At 44.5% G+C, this 25,084-nt stretch overlaps 2 protein-coding genes across 3 annotated transcripts in view; one reads left to right on the top strand and one right to left on the bottom strand.

Annotated features, from left to right (window-relative positions):
- The window catches only part of LOC123724383 (inaD-like protein), a 58,935-nt gene extending 42,606 nt beyond the window's left edge, over positions 1 to 16,329 (top strand). Inside the window, exons 10-20 of one of the 2 annotated variants that reach the window (XM_045687363.1) lie at positions 2,433 to 2,516; positions 3,224 to 3,417; positions 3,903 to 4,050; positions 4,980 to 5,066; positions 5,445 to 5,577; positions 5,736 to 5,773; positions 5,879 to 6,001; positions 6,095 to 6,199; positions 9,884 to 9,987; positions 10,330 to 10,453; positions 12,855 to 16,329. In XM_045687363.1, the coding sequence (XP_045543319.1) occupies positions 2,433 to 2,516; positions 3,224 to 3,417; positions 3,903 to 4,050; positions 4,980 to 5,066; positions 5,445 to 5,577; positions 5,736 to 5,773; positions 5,879 to 6,001; positions 6,095 to 6,199; positions 9,884 to 9,987; positions 10,330 to 10,453; positions 12,855 to 13,001 (1,287 nt within the window). In that variant the 3' untranslated portion in view covers positions 13,002 to 16,329. The remainder of the gene's footprint in view (positions 1 to 2,432; positions 2,517 to 3,223; positions 3,418 to 3,902; positions 4,051 to 4,979; positions 5,067 to 5,444; positions 5,578 to 5,735; positions 5,774 to 5,878; positions 6,002 to 6,094; positions 6,200 to 9,883; positions 9,988 to 10,329; positions 10,454 to 12,854) is intronic. The other variant, XM_045687364.1, reaches the window with a different exon arrangement.
- Positions 16,268 to 24,917, bottom strand: pdzk1ip1 (PDZK1 interacting protein 1). The gene is made up of 4 exons (XM_014215950.2): positions 24,724 to 24,917; positions 21,072 to 21,186; positions 16,753 to 16,842; positions 16,268 to 16,608 (listed from the first exon to the last, which is right to left on the bottom strand). Exons 1-4 carry the CDS (start codon positions 24,788 to 24,790, stop codon positions 16,536 to 16,538), a joined length of 345 nt encoding a protein of 114 aa, XP_014071425.1. The 5' UTR covers positions 24,791 to 24,917; the 3' UTR covers positions 16,268 to 16,535.
- Between the last annotated feature and the right edge of the window lie 167 nt (positions 24,918 to 25,084).

The raw sequence follows: 25,084 nt of genomic DNA, 5'->3' as shown, positions 1-25,084 counted from the left end.
GAATGACATGGTCAATGTTGCCGAAGTGATACACAATTATTTTTTATGAAAACAACAGCGACAACATTAAGAATCGTAGCTATAATACTAAAGAGAAAAACATATTTGTATATATTGTCGGTCAGAACCGGGAGTCTTATGTAACCATACCAAACCCTTCAAATCATACTAATTTCAGAGGCTCTGATTTACGTTTACTATGTTACGTGTAGTCTATGAGACCGGGCTGATATTTTATGTGGTTGAAATACTGTCCGCTTGCATAACAGTGCAAAGATAACACATTACACTTGCATTTGCAAATTCTCAAGAGATGCTGAAAGAAAGAAATCCTATTTCTCCACTCCTGTTCCTGAAACAAAATTAACATTTCTTCTATAATTTTACTGCAAGAAATGCATAATTCTGCAGGAGTTATTAATATATTATGTTATAGGCCTACAGTCAGTGTCCATATTTCAGTTACTATTCCATTTAACCCATATTCTTACATTTTGAATATTCTGTTTATTCATGGATGTCAAAGGTGCATGTAAACACCTTATCCCGAATAAGACCTTAGGCGGGATATGAGCTACTATCTGGAATGCTGTGTGCAAAGACACTACCGTTCAAAAGTTTGGGGCCACTTAGAAATGTCCTTGTTTTTGATAGAAAAGCAAATTTTTTGTCCATTAAAATAACAGAAAATGTATCAGAAATACAGTGTAGACATTGTTACTGTTGTAAATTACTATTGTAGCTGGAAACGGCTCAAAATGGCCAGAAACGAAGCACTTTCTTCTGAAACTCTTCAGTCTATTCTTGTTCTGAGAAATGAAGGCTATTCCATGCAAGATATTGCCAAGAAGTGGAACATTTCGTACAACGCTGTGTACTACTCCCTTCACAGAACAGCGCAAACTGTCTCTAACCAGAATAGAAATGAGTGGGAGGCCGCGGTGCACAACTGAGCAAGAGGACAAGTACATTAGAGTGTCTTGTTTGAGAAACAGACGCCTCACAAGTCCTCAACTGGCAGCTTCATTAAATAGTACCCGCAAAACACCAGTCTCAACGTCAATGGTGAAGAGGCGACTCCGGGATGCTGGCCTTCGTAGGCTCCGACAAAGTTCTGACAGTGTCAGAAATCTTTCCCAAACTCAGCTGATTCATATAATCAACTAATCATCAAGCTTTAATCATTTGAATCAGCTGTGTAGTGTTAGGGCAAAAACCAAAACATGCACCCCCCGAGTTTGGGAAACGCTGCTTTATAGTGTAGTGTGGCTGGTGTTACGACTGACCAATAGGAACATGGCCGGCACTGAGTATGCATACAAAATAATACGATTTGCCTATTGTGAATAGTATGATTCATATACCGTAGTTTGATTTTAATATTTACATGCTTTGCAAAAACGAATCCCCAGTTAATCTTGGTTACATGACACATCTCAAATCAAGCTACCTTGATGAATGCAGAAAATCAATATAAACGTTTTTTTTATTTATTTTCTTTCGTCACACCTTGTCTAACAAGACAACGTTTGTATCTGACAACTATAAAGAAAGATTCATTCTTTCAGTGTTTCTGAACTCACTTCACTCGCGCATAATCATAGAGAGAGGCTTGCGCTGCTGGTGTCGGCACATGCGCAGATCAAACACACCGCTGCAGTTGGCGCTGGCAGCCTACGTCGGTTGCCGTAGTCCCGCAAGCCAATCGCAGAATGTGACGACAAAACTAAATCGTACGATTTGGCCAGGTTGATATCAAGATTTAAATGTGTCAACATCGCACAGCGTGACGTAATAACCGTAAAAGACTGAATCCACATGCAGTGTGGAAAGGCCTTAAAGTGACGTCTCCATCCAATGTTAAATCGCATTCCATCTTTCTCTGACCTTCAACCTCACTTCCCCAATAGTTGATGTAGGTTTTCTTATTATTCTCCTCCAGCAGTCTAAATTTGGTGTTCATTTCAATGTTGTGTTTTTGGGTCCGTTTTGTTAAGGGTTCACTCTGGTCAGGGACAGTTCTCCATAAATGCTCTCTGCTTGTATGAACCTTTGTTGGATTGGTTGCACCCAGAATGTGCATGGCCTTTTTTCAGTTGGCAGTAGAAGTGGAAGTCTAACTATGTTTTTGCGAAATTCAAGCTGCTCTTTTTCTGTGGATGTTTTGTGGGTGGAGCGCTCCCCCTCTCTCTCTCTCTCTCTCTCTCTCTCTCAAGAATCGCATTTGAGGGCTCATATAGATTGCTGATGTTTGAAAGTGCTGTAAATGAGAGCGGTTTAGGCAGGTGTGAGTGGCTGGGTCTAATAGTCACCATAAGCAGCCCAAATGTCCTATTCAATGTCATGTCCCCTCTTCTCTGCCTCTCTACCCCACCCCCTATTCTACCTCTCTCTCTCTTTCTCTCTCCCCCTCTGTCTCGGACTCTATCTAGGATGCCATAGTGATCCATGAGGTATATGAGGAGGGGGCGGCGGCACGCGATGGACGACTCTGGGCTGGAGATCAGATCCTGGAGGTTAGTCTCTCTCTCTCTCTCTCCTTTCTCTCCATTTCTCTCTCCCTTCGTCACACCTTGTCTAACAAGTCTGTTAGCTGTGCAACAGAGAGGAAAATAGAATAATCCCAGACCTCACTGCACCTTTTACATCAATGCACATGGTAGTGTCATGCTCCCCAGAGCCCTAAACTAAGACAATGTCTCCCTCTACTGGCTTTCACTGGGATAAAGGAGTCGTTGAGTGAGTGACAGCGTGTGGTCTGGCGTACCGGGCAGCCCCTGCAAGGCGGGGAGGACCACGAGCTCTGGGGGCCCGTGCTCCTGTCATCGATTTCTTTTTTTATAAATCATTTTGACAGTAACCCTCAAAGTCATTGGGTTGGCAATACTCCGTATAGAAAACTGCTGGACCCGCAGGCCGTGGGTGAAAACATTTGCACACAAAAAAAGGAGGACTTCAGGGGAGTCTCAAGTTGGATTTCATTTGATTTAATAAAATGGACCTTGAATGTTGCATCCCATTTGTGTAGGCTATTTGCCAGACAAAACCCGCTGAGTTAAACAATAGTGGCTGAGTACTTTTTTCTTAATTGTTAGGTTATTTGATGTGCAATTATTTTTATTTTTTTAAAGTTTATAAATAGCAGGTAAATACTATATATAGGTGGGAGAACTCCGACCAGAGAAACTGAGTTACACCAGTGTACGTGTGTATGCCCATCCAGGTGAATGGCGTGGACCTGCGTAGCGCGGCCCACGAGGACGCCATCACAGCCCTGCGGCAGACCCCGGCCAAGGTGCGTCTGACGGTGCTACGGGACGAGGCGCAGTACCGCGACGAGGAGAACCTGGACGTGTTCAGTGTGGAACTGCAGAAGAAGGCCGGCCGCGGCCTGGGCCTCAGTATCGTCGGCAAGAGGTACAGTTGCTACTCTGACACACGGGCTGCGTCCACACTCTCCTGATTTCTCACAGTGTGCACTACCTCATTTGCACACTCCCCGTCTTAGATTTAACAGTTGTGGAAACTCCCTCAAGCCAATGCTTACACCAATCCGAAGCTTTTAAATCCGTGACGGGATTCATGCAAATGCACACTTTGGGAGGAGGGTGGAGAGTTGGGATGCAACTTCCTTGTGTCTCCGCTGCAGGAGTTTCACCCCAATCAGGAAGTTTAATGTTAACTAGCAAGACGTGTAAGGAGGAACTGCTGGAGCTGTTCGCACTCTCTTCTTGCTTGTTAGCTACAGGATCTCCATCAAACGGCAACGAAGGGTTAACCAGCATTTTCTCAGGCTTACAATGTCAGATGGATTTGAAAGCTGGAAAATGTTTGTTGGAATTCTTTTGCAATACATTGGCCCGGCACCTGTTCAAATGGCTGTTGGTCTGCGTGCACTGTAGGAACGGCACGGGGGTGTTCATCTCAGACGTGGTGAAAGGGGGCGCCGCCGAGCTTGACGGCAGACTGATGCAGGGGGACCAGATCCTCTCTGTCGACGGAGATGACATGAGGCAGGCCTCGCAGGAGACGGTGGCTGCCATTCTCAAGGTAAGGGGAGGGGCCAGACCTATAGGCTCAATGTCACACCAACAAACAACCACATAGACTTGTAGACATAGACTTGTAGACATAGACTTGTAGACATAGACTTGATGTACCCAACCCACACACAAAACTGCCATTATAGACCAAAAAAATACTGTGCAATTGCAGATCAAATAAACCACAGCTGCAGTCACAGACAAAACCAAGAACAACGGTAGTCATAGACAACACAAATAACTACAGTAGTCCAACTAAAACCCATAACAACAGCTAATACTTGCCTCAAAATAACACAAACAAACATCCCTCTCACCGTCACAGACCAAGACAATACCCAGCCTGTCCGTAACCGCCAAACTCTCCTTCCTTCTACCACAAGGGGTCACCGTTGGTACTGTTATTGTCAGAGGCTGCAGTGCTGTTCAGAAGTGATGTGCTTTTAGCTGCAGCGGCGAGGCCTTCAGGAGTGGTGGTTCTGGCTACAGTTGAGCACTTTGTGGAGTCCTTTTAAAGTGGGTGCTTTGTGGATAGTTACTACAGTGGTGTATACCTTTGCCAGCGCCCTTACCAAAGTATATAGTAGTATTCAACTTCTTGCTTCCGTCTATGACCTGGAGTGGGTATCCTGGCTGCAGTTGGGCATAAATGGGTTGTATCGTTGTCTTAGTATTGCACTATGGCTGCGTACCAAATGGCACCCTTATTCCCTATATAGTGCACCATGTAGGGAATACGGTACCATTTTGGGACGCGGCCTGTGAAGTGGAGACCCTGCACGATTGAAGCGCGTGCCCTGTCCTCTGTAGTGGCGATCCCAGCAGGCTGCATCGTCCAGCAGTGAACTAGGATGTGGATTTTATAAGGCCTAGTCCCTAGCTGCTCTGCTCTGGTGGTGACGTGCTGTTGCTGTTACGTTACCTGTGCCTCTGCAGTGTGCCAGGGGGATGGTGCTCCTAGAGCTGGGCCGACTGAAGGCTGCCTCCTGGATCTCTTCCAGACACACCTCCCAGGGAAGCCAGGTGTGTGTGTGTGTGTGTGTGTGTGTGTGTGCGTGCGTGCGTGCGTGATCTCGCCGGAGGGGAGTGTGTGCGGCCATTCTCACCCCTGCTGCCTGGGAGCTTGCATGCAGAAGCTCAGTCACACTGACTCACCCTGGCTGCTGTGTCATTAATACCCACTGTCTCACCTCCTCCTCGCTCCATTTATCTCATGCATGGGAGCCAAAATGGCCGCCTGCTGGACGTTTACCAGACTCGTTCTGGTGTCAACTGTGTGTCAGTGACTCACTCACCTTGCCCAAAACCAACTTGCTGCCACCGGACAGCATGCCTCAGTGTGTGTTTTTTCCTCCTGACTGGATCACAGCTCTGTTTCCCCTCCCTCTCTCCCTCCAACAGATGAGCCACGTAATTGCCAACAGCACAATAGCCACGCCCCACCCCCCGCTTAACTCCACCCCCTCCACCTCTCAGCTCCTCAACAACGCCAGGAAGCCCATGACGGAGAGCATGACCTCATCAAAGAGCGCAGGTAGGACCACTTTGCTCTCCTGGATTGGAACCTAGCCTCTCCGACTGAACGTTGGTACTGCACTTTTGGTCTTTTGGAGTGCTGAGCTCTGAGGACCGGGATTGGATACCAGTCAGTTCCCTGTGTAATGCCCGTCTGTCCCTCTCTCTGTGTTATAGGAGCAGAGATGGGTGTGCGCACTGTGGAGATCACGCGGGTAAATGGAGCACTCCTCTTCTGTTCGGCTCATAGTGATTGCTGTGATCATCAGAAGATGAGTCACCAACCAGACCAATCACCCTTCTCCTTCCCTCTCTCTCAGGGTCCTACTGATGCGCTGGGGATCAGTATAGCTGGGGGGAAGGGCAGTCCACTTGGGGATATCCCCATCTTCGTGGCTATGATCCAGGCCAACGGGGTGGCAGCCAAGACACACAGACTCAAGGTGCGTGTGTCAGTTTGTGTGTGTGTCAGTGTGTTACTATCCCCATACTTTCTATAATCTCTCACCATGGTGTGTGTGTTTTTTGACCCCCAGGTAGGAGACAGGATCGTGAGTATCAACGCTCAGTCTCTGGATGGCCTGTCTCATGGGGATGTGGTCACCATGCTGAAGAATGCCTACGGCAGCATCATTCTCCAGGTAGAAAAACACACACACACTGCAAGCATGCACATGGAACTCATACACGCATATACACTCACTGGACAGTTTATTAGGTACACCACCCCATTCACAAATGGATTTCTCCTACAAACAGTGAGTCACGTGGCAGTGGCTTGCTATATAAAGCAGGCTTGTAGGCATCGAGGCATTCAGTTACTGTTTATTTGAGACTGACGACACTGCTCGCGTCGCGTGTGTGAGCGTTGCAAAATAAATGTAGAAATCTATGTTATTCAATTATTGCACCCACACTGCTCGCGCGCGTCAACGAGCGTCTGCGTTGCCAAAGGCTAAAATAGAAGTCAGTTCTATTTCTGATGCAGATCGCGCTGCAAGTCCTGTGTCTCCTATCTCCTCATTGGTTTATAGAAGCAGGTACCCTTGTGCCATCTCCTCATTGGTTATACCCACGTGGGTGACTGACAAACGAACGAGGTCAGTGGCGGTAATGCACCTAATTTATGAAAGTTTCCAATCGCAATATAAAGTCAAGAGATGAAAAAGCCTGGAAGGAAGAGAGATGACTAGAAACGATTCGGTTGACCGTTTTATGTGTGGATTAATTGTCGGAGTAGAGGACCTTGTGCATTTCAGGTTAAATAACAACTCAATGTTTATATCCCAGGACAAATTAGGTAGCAACAGCAAGCTAGCTAAATAGGACAAATTAGCTAGCAAGTGCAAGCTAGCTAGGTAAATTGCCATACATGTTTAATGCTTTTCGACCTGTCCCCAAGTTAATGTAATTGGTTCAGAGTTTGTTTTGATATTTTAACCTGTGTGTCGTGATCGCGTTTGTGGGGGGGGCAAAATCTTTTCGTGCATGGGCGCGGCCGGGGTGTGTACGACGTAAGCGTGGTATGATCGTCGGTGCTAAGTGCGCCGGTTCCAGTATCTCAGAAACGGCTGGACTTCTGGGCTTTTCTCGCACAAACGTGTCTAGGGTTTGGTCCGAGAATGGTGCAGTCCTGTGTACAAAAACTTGTTGATGAGAGAGGTTGATGAGAGAGGTTGAAAGAGAATGGCAAGAAGCGTGCAAGCTAACAGGCTAACAAACAGACAAATAACTGTGCTGCACAACAGTGATGTGCAGAATGACATCTCGGAAAGCACAACTCGTGTTGGTCCTTGTCAAGGATGGGCTATTTAGGGCTCCCGAGTGGCGCAGTAGTCTAAGGCACTGCATCTCAGTGCAAGAGGCATCACTGCAGTCCCTGGTTCGAATCCAGGCTGCATCACATCCGGCCGTGATTGGGAGTCCCATAGGGCGGCGCACAATGCCCAGTGTCGTCATTGTAAATAAGAATTTGTTCTTAACTGACTTGCCTAGTTAAATAAAGGTTAAATAAAACAATTGCAGCAGACGACCACACCGGGTTCCACTCCTATCAGCTACAAACAAGAAGAAGTGGCTCTAGTGGGCCCGGTATCACCAACACTGGACAATTGAGGAGTGGAAAAACATTGCCTGGTCCCATGCATCCCTGTTCCTATTGCGTCATGCTGATGGCAGAGTCAGGATTTGCCGTAAGCAGCATGTGTCCATGGACCCATCCTGTCTGGTAGAGGCTGGTGGTGGAGGTGTAATGGTGTGGGGAATGTTTTCCTGGCACACGTTAGGTCCCTTGATACCAATTGAGCAAAGAATGTTTCCAACACCTTGTACAAACCATGCCCTGGAGAATTCAGGCGGTGTAAAGGGATCCGACCCGGTACTAGATGGCTGTACCTAATAAACTGGCCGGTGACTGTAGACATACATACGTACATAAACACACAGTCTTGTACAGCTAACCTTGCGGGGACATGCAATTCAGTCCCATTCAAAATCCTATTTTCCCTAAACCCTAACCCATACTCTTTCCCTAGCTCCTAACCCTTGCTCCTAACCCTTGCTCCTAACCCTCGACCTAATTCTAAACCTATCATTAATTCTAACCTTAACTCTAAACCCCCTAGAAGTAGTATTTGACCTCGTGGGGACTAATAAAATGTCCCCAGTTGGTCAAATCTTTGTTGGTTTACTATTCTTGTGGGGACTTCTGGTCCACACACTACCACCCCACTACTCATCTTTATATGGCCAAATAAGGTGTCAGTTTTCAAACGTAATGACACCCATCACCCAATTTTTACATCCATCAAATGCATATTCCCTAATAAGGCACAATGATGCCATTTCATTTACAGATATGTGAAAAATACATTTTCCATATATAAGTTGTTTCATTTTATTTGACCATGATGTGTATGCATTTATCAATGGGTGTGTGAGTGTGTATGCACATACATTCTCTATGTACCGTATGTGTGCGCAGTAGAAAATACTGCCGTGTGTGTGCGCACACCCGCCCATGCACTGTGTGGTTATCAGCTCCGTGCAGCCGGCTGGCAGTTTGGAGCACTGGGCCAGATAATCCCAGGCCTTTATGCTAATGCAGCTTTATCAGTCCAGCTCCAGGAGCCTCAGCACTGGACTGTTAGACTGGGCTAGCCCTGCTGCATAGCGCTGATTACACCACACACACACACACACACACACACACACACACACACACACACACACACACACACACACACACACACACGCCACCCAGGACACCCAGCAATTACTGTTGACTACTAAACCCCTCCCTCCACACATCTCTTTCTCGCTCAGTGTCTGACTCGATCTCTCCCTCTCTCTAGTTTGCTCTGTTTCTATCTCTCGCTGTCCCTCACTCTTTCTCACTCCTTCCCCTTTCTCTCTCTCCCTCTCTCTTTCTCCAGAAAGGTGTCAGTAAGATTAGAGCAGGCGACGGCAGGGGAGCGTTCCACTGATGTTCCCTCGCAAAGCCAGTGGCGGTTCTAGACCATTTCAGCTGGCGGGGCCAAGCTGGGGCCAGTTGTACTGTTAGAGGGGCCAGTTACATTAGACGTTATTGTTGTCGTATCGTTTTCTTCACTGCATTGCAGGCATTAGCAGGCAAAAGACCATGTTCATAATCATCATCGTTGCCACTGTCTAATAACGGATGTAAAAAAAGAACGATAGTAAAAATTAGTTATGTAAAAATTATTTCGTACTCCACATTTAGGGGGGCCACAAGGGGTCCAAAATTGTCACAGGGGCGCTGCCCCCCCCCAGAACCGCTACTGCGCACAGCCAACTAGTCGTCCGTTAATTAGCCTTTGTTTGTTGTTGTTTTCATTTTTAATTGCCTCCCGCTTGATTTAAATATGGAAATGAACGGATGCTGACCGAACGTCGTTGCCCGCCGTAGTTGGCTGACTGACTATTTCATTAAAAGAGAGAACTAAAACCTAACGAACCTGTTTTCCTTGCCAAAGTTGGAGAGCGTGAGAGAGGGGGAAAGGGGGAAATGATCAATGATAACCACATTATGCTTTGTGTGGCTCTCTGTGACATTGAACCAAGACTTTGAACCAGGAGCCAAATATGGTAGTACATAACATTTTTTAAATAAAAATTCATTCTATTCCATTTGAAACCCACTTCACATGTACCCTGAGACTCATCCTCGTCTATAACGCACACACCCACACCCACCCACACACAAGCGCACACAGATTATACCCTGTGAATTCTAATGTAAAAACTTAACACCTGAATTGTTTTGTCTGCTGTCATTTGTGCATACTAATTTGTGTGTGTTGCAGGTGATCGCCGACACCAACATCAGTGCCATAGCCAGTCAGGTGGAGAGTATGTCCACTAGCACCAGCCTTCCCAACAGCCCAGACACACAGCCAGGGGAGCCAGAGTGAGTAGGACTAAGTTGCTCCTAGACACTGATCTAAGGTCATTTATGCGTTCTCTCCTAGTGGTTAAGGTTTGGATTAGGGGAGGGTAAGCTGACCCTAGATCTGTACAATAACACAAAATTAAAGACATTCAATTAAAAGAAGAGTAAAAATAATGGATCCCATTGTTTGAGCAAGTAGGACAGATTTACTCCTAGACACTGATTTGGGGTCAGTTTTGTGTTTTCTCCCCATATGTTTAAGATTAGGATTAGGTCATGGTAAAGCTGATCCTTGACCTGTTTAATAAAAGGCCCAGTGCCTCCTAGTCCTAAACCTCTGGTTCCTTCATGTCTCTGCAGGGCCCCCAAGCCCAAGAATATCTCTCTTGAGAAGGGTTCTGACGGCCTGGGCTTCAGCATCGTAGGGGGCTTCGGAAGCCCTCATGGAGACCTGCCCATCTACATCAAGACTGTCTTCAGCAAGGTAGCGAACTCCACTTTGCACCATCACACGTGCCTGCAGGGTGATGTGGCTTAGCTTGCCATAGGGCAGATTGTGTTTTTAGTTCCCCTTTGGGACACCAGATGGCAGCAGATGCTCCTTCACCACATACACACATTTACACACAAACATATAATACTGACTGACCTTGTGAGGACACACAATTCAGTCCCATTCAAAATCCAATTTTTCCTAACCTTAACCCCAAAACCTAACCTTAACCCTAAACTAACCCTAAAAATAACTCTAGCTCCTAAACCTAATTCTAACACTAATTCTAACCTTAACCCTAAACCCCCTAGAAATAGCAACTGGGGACTAAAAATGTCCCCAGTTGGTCCAAACATTTTTATTTTACTATTCTTGTGGATTAATCTAGTCCCCACAAGTATACATTTTACATTTAAACACATCCACACAATAACGCATTCAAAAACAGATCAGTGATTACTTCTAAAATAGGAAGTCAAAGTAGAACTGCCAGCGTTTTAGCAACATGAAATCATATTAAAACCACTGAGAAGCGAGCACTTATATATGGTCATTTTCACGTTTTCATACATTCATAGAATGTTTGGGAATGACGTAGAGTAAGGCATTTGTGAAAATTCTATCGCAACATAGATTGGGAATGCGGCCATGCGTTTGGACAATAAATAGACACTGCAGTAAATAAAACCTAATAAAAACATCTGTCATGTCCAGGACCGGTGCGCCATAGCCAATCAGAGCTACAGTAGGCCTTTATGCAAACGGCTCATTTGCATAAAGGCCTACTGTAGCTCTGATTGGCTATGGCGGACCTGTCATCATTTATTTACATTTACAGTAGCAACAGCGTGACTTTAGATCATTAGAACGCGTTTGCCAAAAGCCACAAAATACACCTGAATGGATTTCTGCAAGTATGTAAATACCATAGGAGTCCTCTTACGTTTGGAAACTTTACAGTCCTCTTGATCAAACAACCATGAAAAGGTAGGCTCGCTCCCTCAGTTATATGCACATCAACAACTAATTTCTAGCCAGAGTGAGATGAGCTAAAATCTAACCAGGGAACATTTAGATAAACCCTTGCAAACATTTTGACATCTGAATGGGAACTTGTCTGCCCATTTGATCGAAGTCAAATACATTTGATTGAGAACTAAGGGTGCGCTCCTTAATTGCCTCCATTGTGTCAGAGTGCGCTCTGGGTTGTTCGTAAATTCAGAGCGTTGTCAGATTGTCTGTTCGTAAATTCGGTGTCTTTCACTCTCTCCGAGGTGTTCTGAGCGCACACTGCGCTATTGACACTGGACGCTCTGGCCGAGGAGTAGGGTTGATCCGAGCGTTCCTCACAGCGGCAGTCAAGCACCCAAGCTAACTACCTAAAGTTGACTAGCTTTCAAGCTACTTCCAGACACAAATGAGAGAACACCTCACTTTGACCATTTTACTCGTCCTAACATAGCTGGTTAGGCTGTTTACATGTTATCTAGAGCGTTAGTGACTAACTGATGCTGGCAAGATTCTTTTGTTGCGAAAGGTTACTGACACCAGTCATATTCAGCAGGTGTTGCGCGTTCATAAATACATCAGATATTTTGCGCTCTGCCACACTCAGATGAGAGTGCTCTGAAATTGGAGTAGATGGCCAGAGTGAAGGGCAAAGGGATTCGCATTTCTTGCTAGCTAACCAAATGAAACCTGCATCACTAGCTGTAGCCACCGAAAAACAATATGATTTAAAAAAAAAAAAAAATCAAAACCTGTCACTCACTCACCCGCTCTTCCAATGACATGACATCCTCCCAGCAGCTAGCTAGATAACGTTAGGCTCCGTGTTTTTAGCTTGCTAAATAAATAGGTACATAAATAGATAAGCTAGCCTATTAGCCACGTTATGACTGACTTGTAATCTTTGCCATTGCTAGTTTGATTGTATTGACATTCCCAGCCTTAGTTACCTCCGTCCGTTTTTGTCCTAAATATTGAATTATTGAAACTGAGACGGTGCATCCCAAATAGTTGGAGGCAGTAAACAATGTACCAGGCCAGCTGGGATTTACAACCTGATAATAATATTTGTTTGAGTACCAAGAAATGTATTGGTGAATTCTATTAATCATGCATTGAACTGCATCCATCTACTCTGCCAACAATGCCTTAGTGTACGTCATGGAATGTTAAGTCAAATAGGTTCTATATTTAAAACCTCTTCTGAAGTTGGTTTTGTAGCATAAACAGGGAATTTGATATGTTTTACTGATATTATGATTGTCTGTTTGTAGTTAAAATGCTGTCAGTTCCAAGGATCATAAGGTTGCTTCCAAATTTTTTTTATTATTTCCACCACCTTTTCCCCCCACTTACTATGTGTGCTCCCCTGTTCTACCTGCAGGGGGCAGCGGCGGTGGACGGGCGTCTGAAGAGGGGTGACCAGATTCTGTCAGTAAACGGAGAGAGTCTGGAGGGGGCCACCCACGAACTGGCCGTGGCCATACTGAAGAGACAGAGGGGGGCCGTCACTCTGGAAGTCCTCTCCTAGCTCACACACACACACACACACACACACCTATACCCCCACTGGCAAAGCGACCATTATGGGGTTGAACTGGTTTCAACTTTCCAACGTGCAAAAAAACAAAACAAGACACTGTTCTTTTGAGTTGGCCAACATCTTGATGCCCATCTTCACCCTTATAAACAGCCCTTTAACGAGAAGGGGGCATTGGTTCTGGAAGGATTCTGTCACTAGGTGGCACTGCCAAGGAGAGCCCTGCCCTGTAGAAATGTAGAGAGAGAACATGTGTGCCGCACCACGTTCAGCTGTGCCCTCAAGTGAACCATGAGAAATAAGAGGACTATATCTGGGGGGCTGCAGGAAGTAGTGACACCTAACTTCCTGCGTGCCATCTTAGGAGCTTCACTGTGAGGGCGGTCCGATCGCTGCGCTGACTGGATACACACCACAACTTAAAATGGCAAATGCTTGGATATTATACAGCAAGGAAACACATGGAAGCTTTACAGTCTCTGTGCCATTTCAGCTTTTTTTTGTGTGTGATCGCACCCGTGCTTCCTTCATAGAACACTGGTAGAACAATACAAGAGGTTCGGTTGGTTGAGCTCTCTTCAACGTTACCCTAGTGTTAGCTTAACATCTCCCTGATCGGGAGACACTGGTTAGCTGTTAGAGATGTCAGCTTCATTTGCTGCTAATGTGCAAACTGTGAGGGTGAATGGTCTCGGCAGGGAACGGGGCTGCGACACACTAGACTGGAACAGATCATTTAGACACACACACACACACACACATACTGTATATACACACCCACACACAGTAGGCTAGTGAGTCACTGTCAGGTTGACGCACATCTTCTTATTCCACATTGCCCACACACGATTTAAACTCATACTGTCATACTCTAACGCAAAGGTAGTACATTCAACAGTCTAGTCCCCTCAAACACAACTCTGGATCTCGAAGCCAGTTCCACTGAGTTTTTTTTCTCCTTATTGCGCTCTAATCAGGGGTCTGATTTAGACCTGGGAGGTAGGTGAAATCAATGATCAGGTAGAACAGAAAAGCAGCAGGCTCCAGGCCTCGTAGGGTAAGAGTTGAATACCCCTGCTCTAGTCTATAAATGTGGTCAACGAAATGGATCAATTCGTTTATGCTGAAATAACTGGTAACCTGCCGTGTACTTCTATAACACTTCATAGCATGCTCGTAAGCATGACACAGCACCCTCTGTAGCCATTCGAACGCAGTAGCCAACGACTACTGTCTGGTTTATCACTATGCAGTATGTTGTGTAGTCCTGCTAAGAGTTGTAAGCATTTGTGCATGTCACGAAGGAGTTTCGCCTTGCAGATGTGAGACAGGTTATTAGTACAAAGTGTTGCCAAGTTATCTGAACCCCCCCCCCCTTTGAATCCGAGACCGTTTAGCAAAGCGAGGAAAAATATATACACTATGCGTTTGTTAGCATTGTTGCTGCAGACACGTTGCTATTAGCGATACGATATAATGTAGGCGAATCTCAGGACTTAAATCGGGCATTGTGTCTGTTGCCGGGACTTGCTTGCTTTCCCCTAGTGTGGGTTAGCAGGGAGGTTAGCCGAATCTTTACCTCCTTTGTCGCTGACCCTGGAGTATCCCTGTAAGCCTATTAAGGTCCTATGAAATGGTGTCAAAATACACCATTTAGTCTGGTCCAAGATATTTGTGCTCTACTCCCACGGTCATTATCACGCCAAACAAGACTGCACAAACAGGACTGGAACCAGGCTTTGTCTTAACTGATCAAAGGGAGAAGGATCATCCTAACGATGCTTTGAGTTGGACGATCCACCTCCTAGCCAATCCCGACCATTTTAACTTTGTGGACTGGACACTTGCATTTCAATGAAGTGCTATTACTTTTTGTTTTACCTGCCTTTGTCATTGTTTTTATTTGTGTCATGCGGATGCATGCATGTTACTGTAAGCCTTTTATTTTGGTTAGACATGTCTTGGTAAAAACATATACCAACGTTTTTGATCATCTGGGGCACTATCAGAAGCAATCGATTTCTTGTTGTGAGCCGTTGTCATCATGTATCAAGGGTGCGTTCCTTAGGCATCAAATGAAAATGGACTGAAACAGGAAGGGACAACCTGAACTTAATAAATGCTTGTTTTTGTTTTGCGTAGCAGGACATTTTGCTATGGTGTGCACTAATGAATACAAACCATGTGTGGCTGTAGCTCCACACTGTTCTGTCCAGCTGCGAGGAGCTCACCACGTCCAACAATTACAGGATATCCTGTCTCCCTCGGCTGGAGCCCGTCGTCTGTTTCCTGTGTCGCTGCAACCCCTCCACGCTCACAGGAAGTGACAACACGTTCCTCCAAGACACTTTGAGCCCCCCCAGTTGTATTCATTAGGTCCCAAACGGGAGAAAGCAGACTGAAACAAGGAGGGACTACCTGAACTTGCCCAATACAAAAACACTTGTTTTCCGTTGCAAACCATTTAGCTACGTTGTGCCATAATGAATATGACCCCGGTTAACACTAAGGAAAACCCTGCATATTAACTCTCGCGCCGTGCCTGTCTCAGTCAAAGTGGAAGTGCAATCTGGTGTGCGTCCTAAATACTTGTAAGGGGTCCTAGGATTTAGGGGAGGTCGGCCTATTAAGGGGGCTGACTACTGCTCTGCCGTGAGTCGCTGATGTGCTAGAGTAGATTGTTGTGTGTGTGTTCATCATACATCAGTCTTATTTCTGTGAGAGCCTATTGCTATAAGTCTTAATGCTCAATCCCTTTAAAGAGATTCAGTTTAAACTCACTGCTGCCTATTTCACTTGCTTCTTTTCCTCTCTCATGCTGTGATCTCTCCATCTGCTCTAGACTTTTTTAGATTTTGTCTGACTTTGTCCTATGCGTGTCAATCGGCAGTGGGCTGTGTGTGTTTGTACACGTGCATGTGTTCGTCAGAAGTTGGACTGCTGATGATGATCCCGTCACGCCCCAATAATTCCGTCTATAATGCCATCGACGAACTGAGCGCTCGTCCGTAGCGCCACAGAAAACATCTTTCTTCACGTCATTGATCGATGGAACGCATTTTCAAATCCAAAGAAACAATCCACCCTTCCTATATCGATGTGTGACAAACTCTGCTGTAACGACGTGTGGATACACAGTATATATCTATAGAAAAATATATTGTCTATGATCACAAATGCAAGTCTCATCTTTTAAATGTGTGTAGCCTACTGACTGTGGTCATACACTGATGCTCTTCGTGAATTCTGACGAATTGTTTGATGATGTTCCATGTTTTATTAAATACAAGGAGAGCACAATCATTTCCACCATGTCCTACCTCTGATCTGGAAGTGAATTTATTTCGTTGAGTTGTGCTACCACGTCTCGTTCATACGCTGATAGCAAATATTTCAGATGCTTCCATTGTTATGAGAATTTTCCATTTTATTTTTCACGTCTATTAAGCGTTGAATCACACTTTAGGACCGTGTGTGTCCACGACAAACCCATACACATTGGTGTCTTGTATTGGTTCTTATCGGTCACATGACAGTGACTTTGTCCTCCATGCTTTCAAGGGCCATGTTCTCATATGCACTCTCGTGATCGCCGTTCCTGTGGAACACACACACACCTATTAGAACACAACCCCTGCTGTAATTGCACACACAGCCCAACATTTATGTATCTTTAGGTCACTAGTACCGTTTAGAAATGTAGACTACAAAACAACAGAAAATAAGTGTTTAAGTATCTTACCTGACTGTATCCAGGCTGATATTATAGTTGTCTCCATTGGTATTGGCATAGCCAGTGGTCTCCACACACTCACATACTTTGGTCTCCAGCCTTCATGCAATTGAGAATGGTAAACATTAGAATGCTGCCTTACATTCAGTTAGAAGCAATTATAACATCTTTTCAATCTCATATAGTTCGGTGCAGGTGGAAATAAAACGAGATTGGGCTAAAAACCCAATGGTGTCTGTAAAGACGCAATACTTATCTCACTAGAGAGCCAAAACGTGTGTCCCAAATACTCTACATCTTAGTGTGAATTACAGAGTATACAAAACATTAGGAACACCTGCTCTTTCCATGACGGACTGACCAGGTGAATCCAGGTGAAAGCTGTGATCCCTTATTGATGTCACTTCTTAAATCCACTTCAATCGGTGTAGGTAAAGGGGAGGAGACAGGTTAAAAACAAGTAAGTAATGGGATAGGATGACTTTAAACCCAACAATGACAACAACGAGAATTAGGACACAGATAAACAAATACAAAACCAAGAGAGGGAGAAAGAGGAAGGGTTTCTGGAGGGTAGTTCAGGCCTCGATAGGTAAACAAACATTCAGATAAACAAACAAGCAAAATAGCACTTGGAAAGGAGGTAGAAAAATTCTGAACACAGTGTCTTAATTTAGGTGTAATGTATTTAATAGAAAAACACTTATCTATAGGTACATTATTTCAATAAGTGCTTTCGGCAAGAGGCACGTCGTTTTAGAGCAGAGTGCGTTATTTAAAGAGGTCGCCGTGAAGATGGATGCATTCTCTTGGCAGTGTTTCAGAGACCTTGCCGTCACGTATCCTGAAAATGTTACAAGTGAGTCAGGAAAAAATTTATTCAGAAATAAATTGCCAAGAGAATCCCCAGAGACTCTGAGGGCAGACTTCATCCTAAAAGCGAACATGAAAATAAAAGGAGACCTTCTGTTCTACACGGATCATCCTAATGCTTGGCACACAGCTCTCTGAAAGACCAACCGTGAACTTAAAATGTCAGAAAACAGAACAATGGGGAACAACTGTGCGTTTGATTCCACACCCAAATTTAATATTTATAATAACGACACTGTGACGGCTCAAGGTTCGGAGGCCAATCTGGATCAATTTGTCCGCTACTTCGACCAAATAAAACCTTCTCCACTGTCACTACCTACAACAGCCTCCTCTTCCTCTGTGCCCTAGTAAGTATTCCTCTACCTCCCTCGCCTGCAGCAGACACAGCCCTGAGCATGCCTCTCACATGGGACACCTGCAGTACCACAGCATCTTCTAGAGGAGGAGATCAGCCTGGTGCGCCAGCATAGGGAGGAGATCAGCCTGGTGCGCCAGCATAGGGAGGAGATCAGCCTGGTGCGTCAGCATAGGGAGGAGATCACCCTGGTGCGTCAGCATAGGGAGGAGATCCAGGAGCTGTAGTGTGCAACCAGGCTCTCAGGATGGAAGTGCACAGACTTACAGAGGAACTGTCCAGCACAGTCAACACCAGCCACGTACACGACCTGCAGAAGGAGCTACCTGAGCTGAGGCAGGAATTTCTCAGCCACCACCATCCACTCTACAGCACAGCTCAATCAGACCAGGCCCGTCTCAGCACAGCTCAACCAGACCTGGCCCGTCACAGCACAGCTCAACCAGACCTGGCCCGTCACAGCACAGCTCAACCAGACCTGGCCCGTCACAGCACAGCTCAACCAGACCTGGCCCATCACAGCACAGCTCAACCAGACCCGGCACATCACAGCTCTACCAGGCTCAACTCAACCCAGCTCTACACAGCACTGACTACTGACCCAAGGGTCTGGCAAAACACTGTCGAGGGTAGTGCACCACATGATATAGTCCACACCATGTAATCATTCACATCATCAGCCCTCATATACTGAGAGTTTGAAGCTTCGCCAGCCACACTGCCCTCAACACCACCATCCTCAATTCCTCCCACAACCTCTATCCCAGGCAAGTTTTGGTTGGGACACTCATGCCCCCCATGGCAGCCCCAACCCTGCAACAGGAGCCACACCAAGGCCTCCTGTGCACACCCAGAATGGAGCATTGGCAGCCGCTCCTATCTCCTGCAGCAGCTCCACTCCTTTGGCGGGAGCTTCATCCGGGTGGACTGAGCTCTGCCAACACTGCTCTCCCAGTTCCCGTCCCAGCCCCTTGCATCCAGCGACTTGAGGGAGGTCTGTCAAATGCGCAGTCTACTCTGCTCTCACACGGTTGGCCATGGACCTTGGCAAAGTCTCAGCTCACTCAACATAATAATCAATCGAATGCTCTTCTCTCTGCCAGCTTCTAGCTGACTCAACGGTTAACTCGTCAGCTTCTAGTGAGTCTTTGTTTTCATTTCAACAATTTACTCTCTGTTATGTGCTCGATACCTTGCTTAAGATTGATGTGTAAAAAAAAATGTATCCACTGGAGCTGATATGCTTGATCCATTTTTGCTGCAGCTCTCTGCCCCCCATTTGCTAAGTCATTAACCCATATTTTTAACCAGACAATTACATCAGGTACTATCCCCAAGGTTTGGAAGGCAGCCCATGTAAGAATCCTTGATTCATTCTCAGATAAGATCTTTCTTATCTTTGGAATGTATTCTAAATGTACATCAGTCATGTTTTAAACCACGTCATAGCACTATCTCTGCTGCATCCCTGGTTATAAATTATGTGGTTAACTGTATGGATAAAAGGCAACATTGTGCTGCCCTCTTCATTGACCTCTCAAAGGCTTTTAATACTGTTGATCACTCACTGTTAATTCGGGGGCTTTTCTCAATTGGCCTAGACCAGGCTGCATGTAACTGGTTTAAAAATGACTTGACAGATCGAACTCAATGTGTATCTACTGATGGTGTTAAATCAGATTTCCTGCGTATTACAGGGGTCGATTCTGGGTCCTGTACTTTTGACTGTTTACATTAACATTATCGACTTGTCTGTAAAACAATGTAACCTGCACTTGTATGCTGAAGATACTATTGTGTATTCTATTGTCCCCACGGTTGACCAGGCTCTATCTGAACTAGTCTGCCTTCATTGTATTACAGAAAAACTCTATTGACCTGAAATTAGTATTGATTGCATGTAAAACTAAGTAAATGTTGTTCTCTAGAGCACGTCAGATAAAATATGTACTTTGGATGGTGTCCACATTGATCATGTCCCAGATTATAAATATCTGGGAATCTGGATAGATAAAGCTGTCTTTTAAAAAGCATATTGATGAGTTAGTTCATTTTTCAGTTGACGTTCTGCCACTTAATTAAAGCGTTATATGCAGTTTATCATAGCGCACTGCATTTTATTACGTGCAACATTTTTAGTACTCATCACTGCGTTCTCTACTCGAAAGTTGGTGTGCCCTCGTTGATGTCACATAGGTTGATACAAAGCTATGTTTTCATTTATAAAGCCCTTTTACAAAGTCCCACTGTACCGAACATTTTTACTAAACTTTAGACATACGAGTCACCACACCCAGTCTCAGGGATGGCAAACTCTGGGAATTCCTTTGTTCTCCACTGAGTTAGGCAAGTCAGCTTTTAGTTTTTTTGTTCCACAATTAAGGTGCAATCTTCAAAATGTTCATACATTTGAAGTTTTGGTGCTTCTAGGGTAATTCAGAAGGCTGATTGAGAACCTTATTACTGATGAATGTGTTTGTTTTTTATTACCATTTTGTTCTTTCTGCTTACATATTGTATTAATATTGATGTGTGTATTTTCAGTAATTTATGTAATTCAGAGCTCATCTGTAAAAGAGACCTTGGTCTCAGTATGACTCCCTGATCAAATAAAGTTACAAAAATTGGAGTCAACATGGGCCAGCATCCTACTGGACCGCTTTCAACACCTTGTAGTCCATGTTCCATGTTCCGACGAATTTAGGCTGTTCTGAGGCCAAAAGTGGAGGGTGCAACTCAATTTTAGGAAGGTGATCATGATGTTTGGTATACTCCGTGTACTTCCGAACCATGTGTCTGGCTACAGTATGTCTGAAAATGTTGGCTGTCAAATCCTTGCTTCCTTCATCCTTGTTTCCTCGATTCCATGCCTCGCTCCCAAAGCTCATTTGAGGAGGATGTCTGAGGGAGGAACCTTTAATCCTCTCCTCCGATGTGCTTTGAGAGGGAGGTGAGGAATTGCACAAAGGACAGAGGAAGCAAGTATTTTCTGCTTATTAAAGTTTTCAGACTCAGCCTATGACAGTGTTGACTGTCCTACTACAGTAGCTGTATGGGCTGGAGATGGCCAGGTGTCACAGTGATTTTATAAGCTTACCTTGAGTCCTGACACCAGGCCTTGTTGACCAGAAACGCCACGAAGATGATGAAGAGAAACACGCCCACAGCTATGATGCCCGTCAGCCACTGGGGCAGTGTCCGCTCCACCTTACCTTTTAAAGAGTCAGGCCATAGACGGGTTAGCTGACAACGTCACGAAAACGATGCGCACGCTTCAGTGGGGCAGAAGTCCATGTGTTGTTGTGATTCTGGATGGCCAGATAGCGATCAACAATGACAAGAAGCTGCCGTGTGGGGAATCGTAGGTGGCTCGTTTCAGCTACATTTATTTAGTTTTTTATATCACGTCCTGTTTTGAGGTGTTTTGACTGATATGTCTATGCTAATATGGCAAAAACTTTGCTCATAGTGCAAATGTATTTGTTTTCAATAAACATGGAGACAAAATATAGTTTACATGTCGACAAAGTTCTAAGACAAACCCGTCTGTTTTGCCCCATTGTTGCGCACGCATCGGTTTTGTTGTTAAACTTCCGACCCGCCTATACTTAAAGCATTTTTTTAAAAGTGCTTATATTCAATCTAGGCAATATGTCACGTCATTCTAATGTTCTGTAATGTCATTTTCATTCTCTTGAATTATCATCCCAGTTGATGGGATTACTAACATGGCATTCATGATGTTTTTTTTGGTGTGGTCCGGACAGGCCTTGATTTCAATGTCCACAGATATCCAGTTCGGACCGGTCTATTTTTTTTCCCAAACATACGCTGCATTGTTAGTATTCAGACTCCTTCCCTTTTTCCACCATTTGATACGTTACAGCCTTATTCTAAAATGGATTAAATAAATACAATTCTCATCAATCTACACACAATTTAAACTTTTGTACAATACCCCATAATGAAAAAAGCTAAAACAGTTTATTTGTTATTTTTGCTAATGTATTAAAAATAAAAAACATACATTATTTACATAAGTATTCAGACCCTTTACTATGAGACTTGAAATTGAGCTCGGGTGCATCCTGTTTCCATTGATCATCCTTGAGATGTTTCTACAACTGGATTGGAGTCCACCTGTGGTAAATTCAATTGATTGGACATGATTTGGAAAGGCACAGAGCTGTCTATTCTGTATAAGGCCCCACAGTTGACAGTGCATGCCAGAGCAAAAACCAAGCCATGAGGTCGAAGTAATTGTCAGTAGAGCTCCAAGACAGGATAGTGTCGAGGCACAGATCTGGGGAAGGGTACCAAAATAGAAAACGTTTGGAACCACCAAGACTCTTCCTAGAGCTGGCCGACCAGCCAAACTGAGCAATCGAGACAGAATGGCCTTGGTCAGGGAGGTGACCAAGAACCCAATGGTCACTCTGACAGAGCTCCAGAGTTCCCCTGTGGAGATGGGAGAACCTCCCAGAAGCACAACCATCTCTGCAGCACTCCACCAATCAGGTCTTTATGGTAAAGTGGCCAGACAGAAGCCTCTCCTCAGTAAAAGGCACATAACAGCCTGCTTGGAGTTTGCCAAAAGGCACCTAAAGGACTCTTAGACCATGAGAAACAAGATTATTTGGTCTGATTGAACTCTTTGGCTAGAATGCTAGGCGTCACGTCTGGAGGAAACCTGGCACCATCCCTACGGTGTAGCGTGGTGGTTGCAGCATCATGCTGTGGGGATGTTTTTCAGCAGCAGGGACTGGGAGACTAGTCAGGATAGAGGGAAAGATGAACAGAGCAAAGTAAAGAGATCCTTGATGAAAACCTGCTCAGGACCTCAGACTGGGGCGAAGGTTCACCTTCCAGCAGGACAATGACTGTGTGATATTAGGTTGCTTCTTGTGTAAATATTTTCCATCTGGACACAGCCAAGGCAATGCAGGAGTGGCTTCAGGACAAATCTCTGAACGTCCTTGAGAAGCCCAGCCAGAGCCCGGACTTGAACCCGATCAAGCATCTCTGGAGAGACCTGAAAAAAGCTGTGCAGCGACGCTCCCCATCCAACCTGACAGAGCTTGAGAGGATCTGCAGAGAAGAATGGGAGAAACTCCCCAAATACAGGTGTGCCATGCTTGTAGAGTCATACCCAAGAAGAGTCTGTAATCGCTGCCAAAGGTGCTTCAAAAAAGTACTGAGTAAAGGGTCTGAATACTTGTGTAAATGTGATTTTTCAGTTTATGTTTAATAAATGTGCAATAATGTCTAAAACCCTTTTTTTACTTTGTCATTATGTGTGTAGATTGAGGATTTTCTTTTTTTATACATTTTTTAATAAGTCTAACGTAACAGAATTTGGAAAAGTTCAAGGGGTTTGAATACTTTCCGAATGCACTGTAGACTTGTCTAATTGTTTCAGATTTGGTACGATCTGGACTGGCCTTGATTTGACCCAAACTTAGACGTCTATAATTGGTTCAGATTTGTTCCAGACTGCACCAAATCAGAACCAATCATAGACATCTATGTTTCACAAGTTTGGACAGCACAGTAGAGCACATCGGAGTACAGTACATAGTGCAGTAAAGAGAAGTAGTTTGCAACAAGCTCTGTCTCATATCAGAATTAGAGGTTCATCCATGTTTCTCAAACGTCACATTTTGAAGTGTTTAAGGTTAGGCATTAACTCCGAAATCTTAAGGTTAGACATTAACTCTGAATGTTTAAGGTAAAGGTCAAGGTTTGGGATAGGCTTAAAACGACAATCTCAAAAGCAACTTTCTATCGCTGGATTCAAACATGTAACCTTTGGCACCAGAGGCAGATGCTAACGCCCTTGCAAAAACCCAAACCTACTTGAAGGTAACAGTGCCCATTGTTGCCCCTAGTGGCCGGTATCCACGTAATCTCCCGACGTCCTCAGACATGGATGGACGTCGAATACTGACTTGTATCACGGGTGACCTGGCTGCAAATGTGTACTTGTTTGGGGGGCAGAGCACATTTAGAATAAAACCCAGGATGTTTAGTAAGTGTTTTTTACATTTACATGTTGGTCATTCTGCAGACGCTCAGAGCGATTTACAGTCAGTGGATTCATCTAAGGTAGATAAACGACTACATATCGAAGTCAAAGCAAGAAGAATACATTCTGTAACTGTTACTATGAATGCTAATGTTGTTGAAGAGGTCTGTTTGTTCTGTGTGCTGGACAACTTTGAACATCATCGCTGCCAGGTTTTCAAAAAGCTAACGTAAGTGCGTGTGACAGATGGGAGAAATAATAAATATTATATGTTGCAATCTTCAGCCGGCTCCTCTTTCCTGTATTAATAGGCTTGGAAAATTCTTATTGTAATGTAATGCTTAATTCTTTGAGAATGTGGAGTTGAAATTTGTCCATCGAATTCATGATTGAAATATATGTATTTTCAGCATCTGTAAATTACGTCTTTTCAATGTCCGGAAATGATGTATTTTCACATTTTATTCAGCACTTAAAATGCACCATTTTGCTTACTGGGAATTGACAAGAGGGAACGAGTAAATAGTAAACGGATACAGTCATCATTCTGGAGTTTACCGTACAAAACTGAAAAAAAGCCCATTGTTAGGGAATGGAATGACTTTAATCCTTCCCATCCTTTTATCAACAGTGAATTGGACCAGCATGCAGAGTCACATAAAGGCAGATATTTTCTTTATAGGGTACTATTAACTTTAAAATAACCATGAGTTTTAGTTCTTACCTATTTGAGCTGTGACTACTCCCAGAGTTAGCATCAACCAAAGAATCCCTGTTGTCGCTCTACCCATTGTTGAGTCTTACTGAAAATCCCCAAATGTAGTTTTAGGATCACAAAACGGGCTTGCGAGCAGCTCTTCAAAAAATGTGTGTTCTGAAAGGCTTAGGACTGTTTTTGGAATGTAGAGCACACACATCCTGGCTCTGTAGTCAGTGAATGATTTACCCAAACTTGCTTAAACAAAATATCTAGTCATTCAATAATAATAGCGATAACTTCTAAGGTTTTATTTGTTCATTTTGGGAACATATTGACATTTGTAGGCCATCCATTAACTTATTCAGTAGAAATATCATATGGCAAA

Source organism: Salmo salar, chromosome ssa10 (assembly GCF_905237065.1).
Source record: "Salmo salar chromosome ssa10, Ssal_v3.1, whole genome shotgun sequence".
NCBI classification, from domain to species: Eukaryota; Metazoa; Chordata; class Actinopteri; order Salmoniformes; family Salmonidae; genus Salmo; species Salmo salar.
This window is presented reverse-complemented; position numbering and strand designations above follow the sequence as displayed.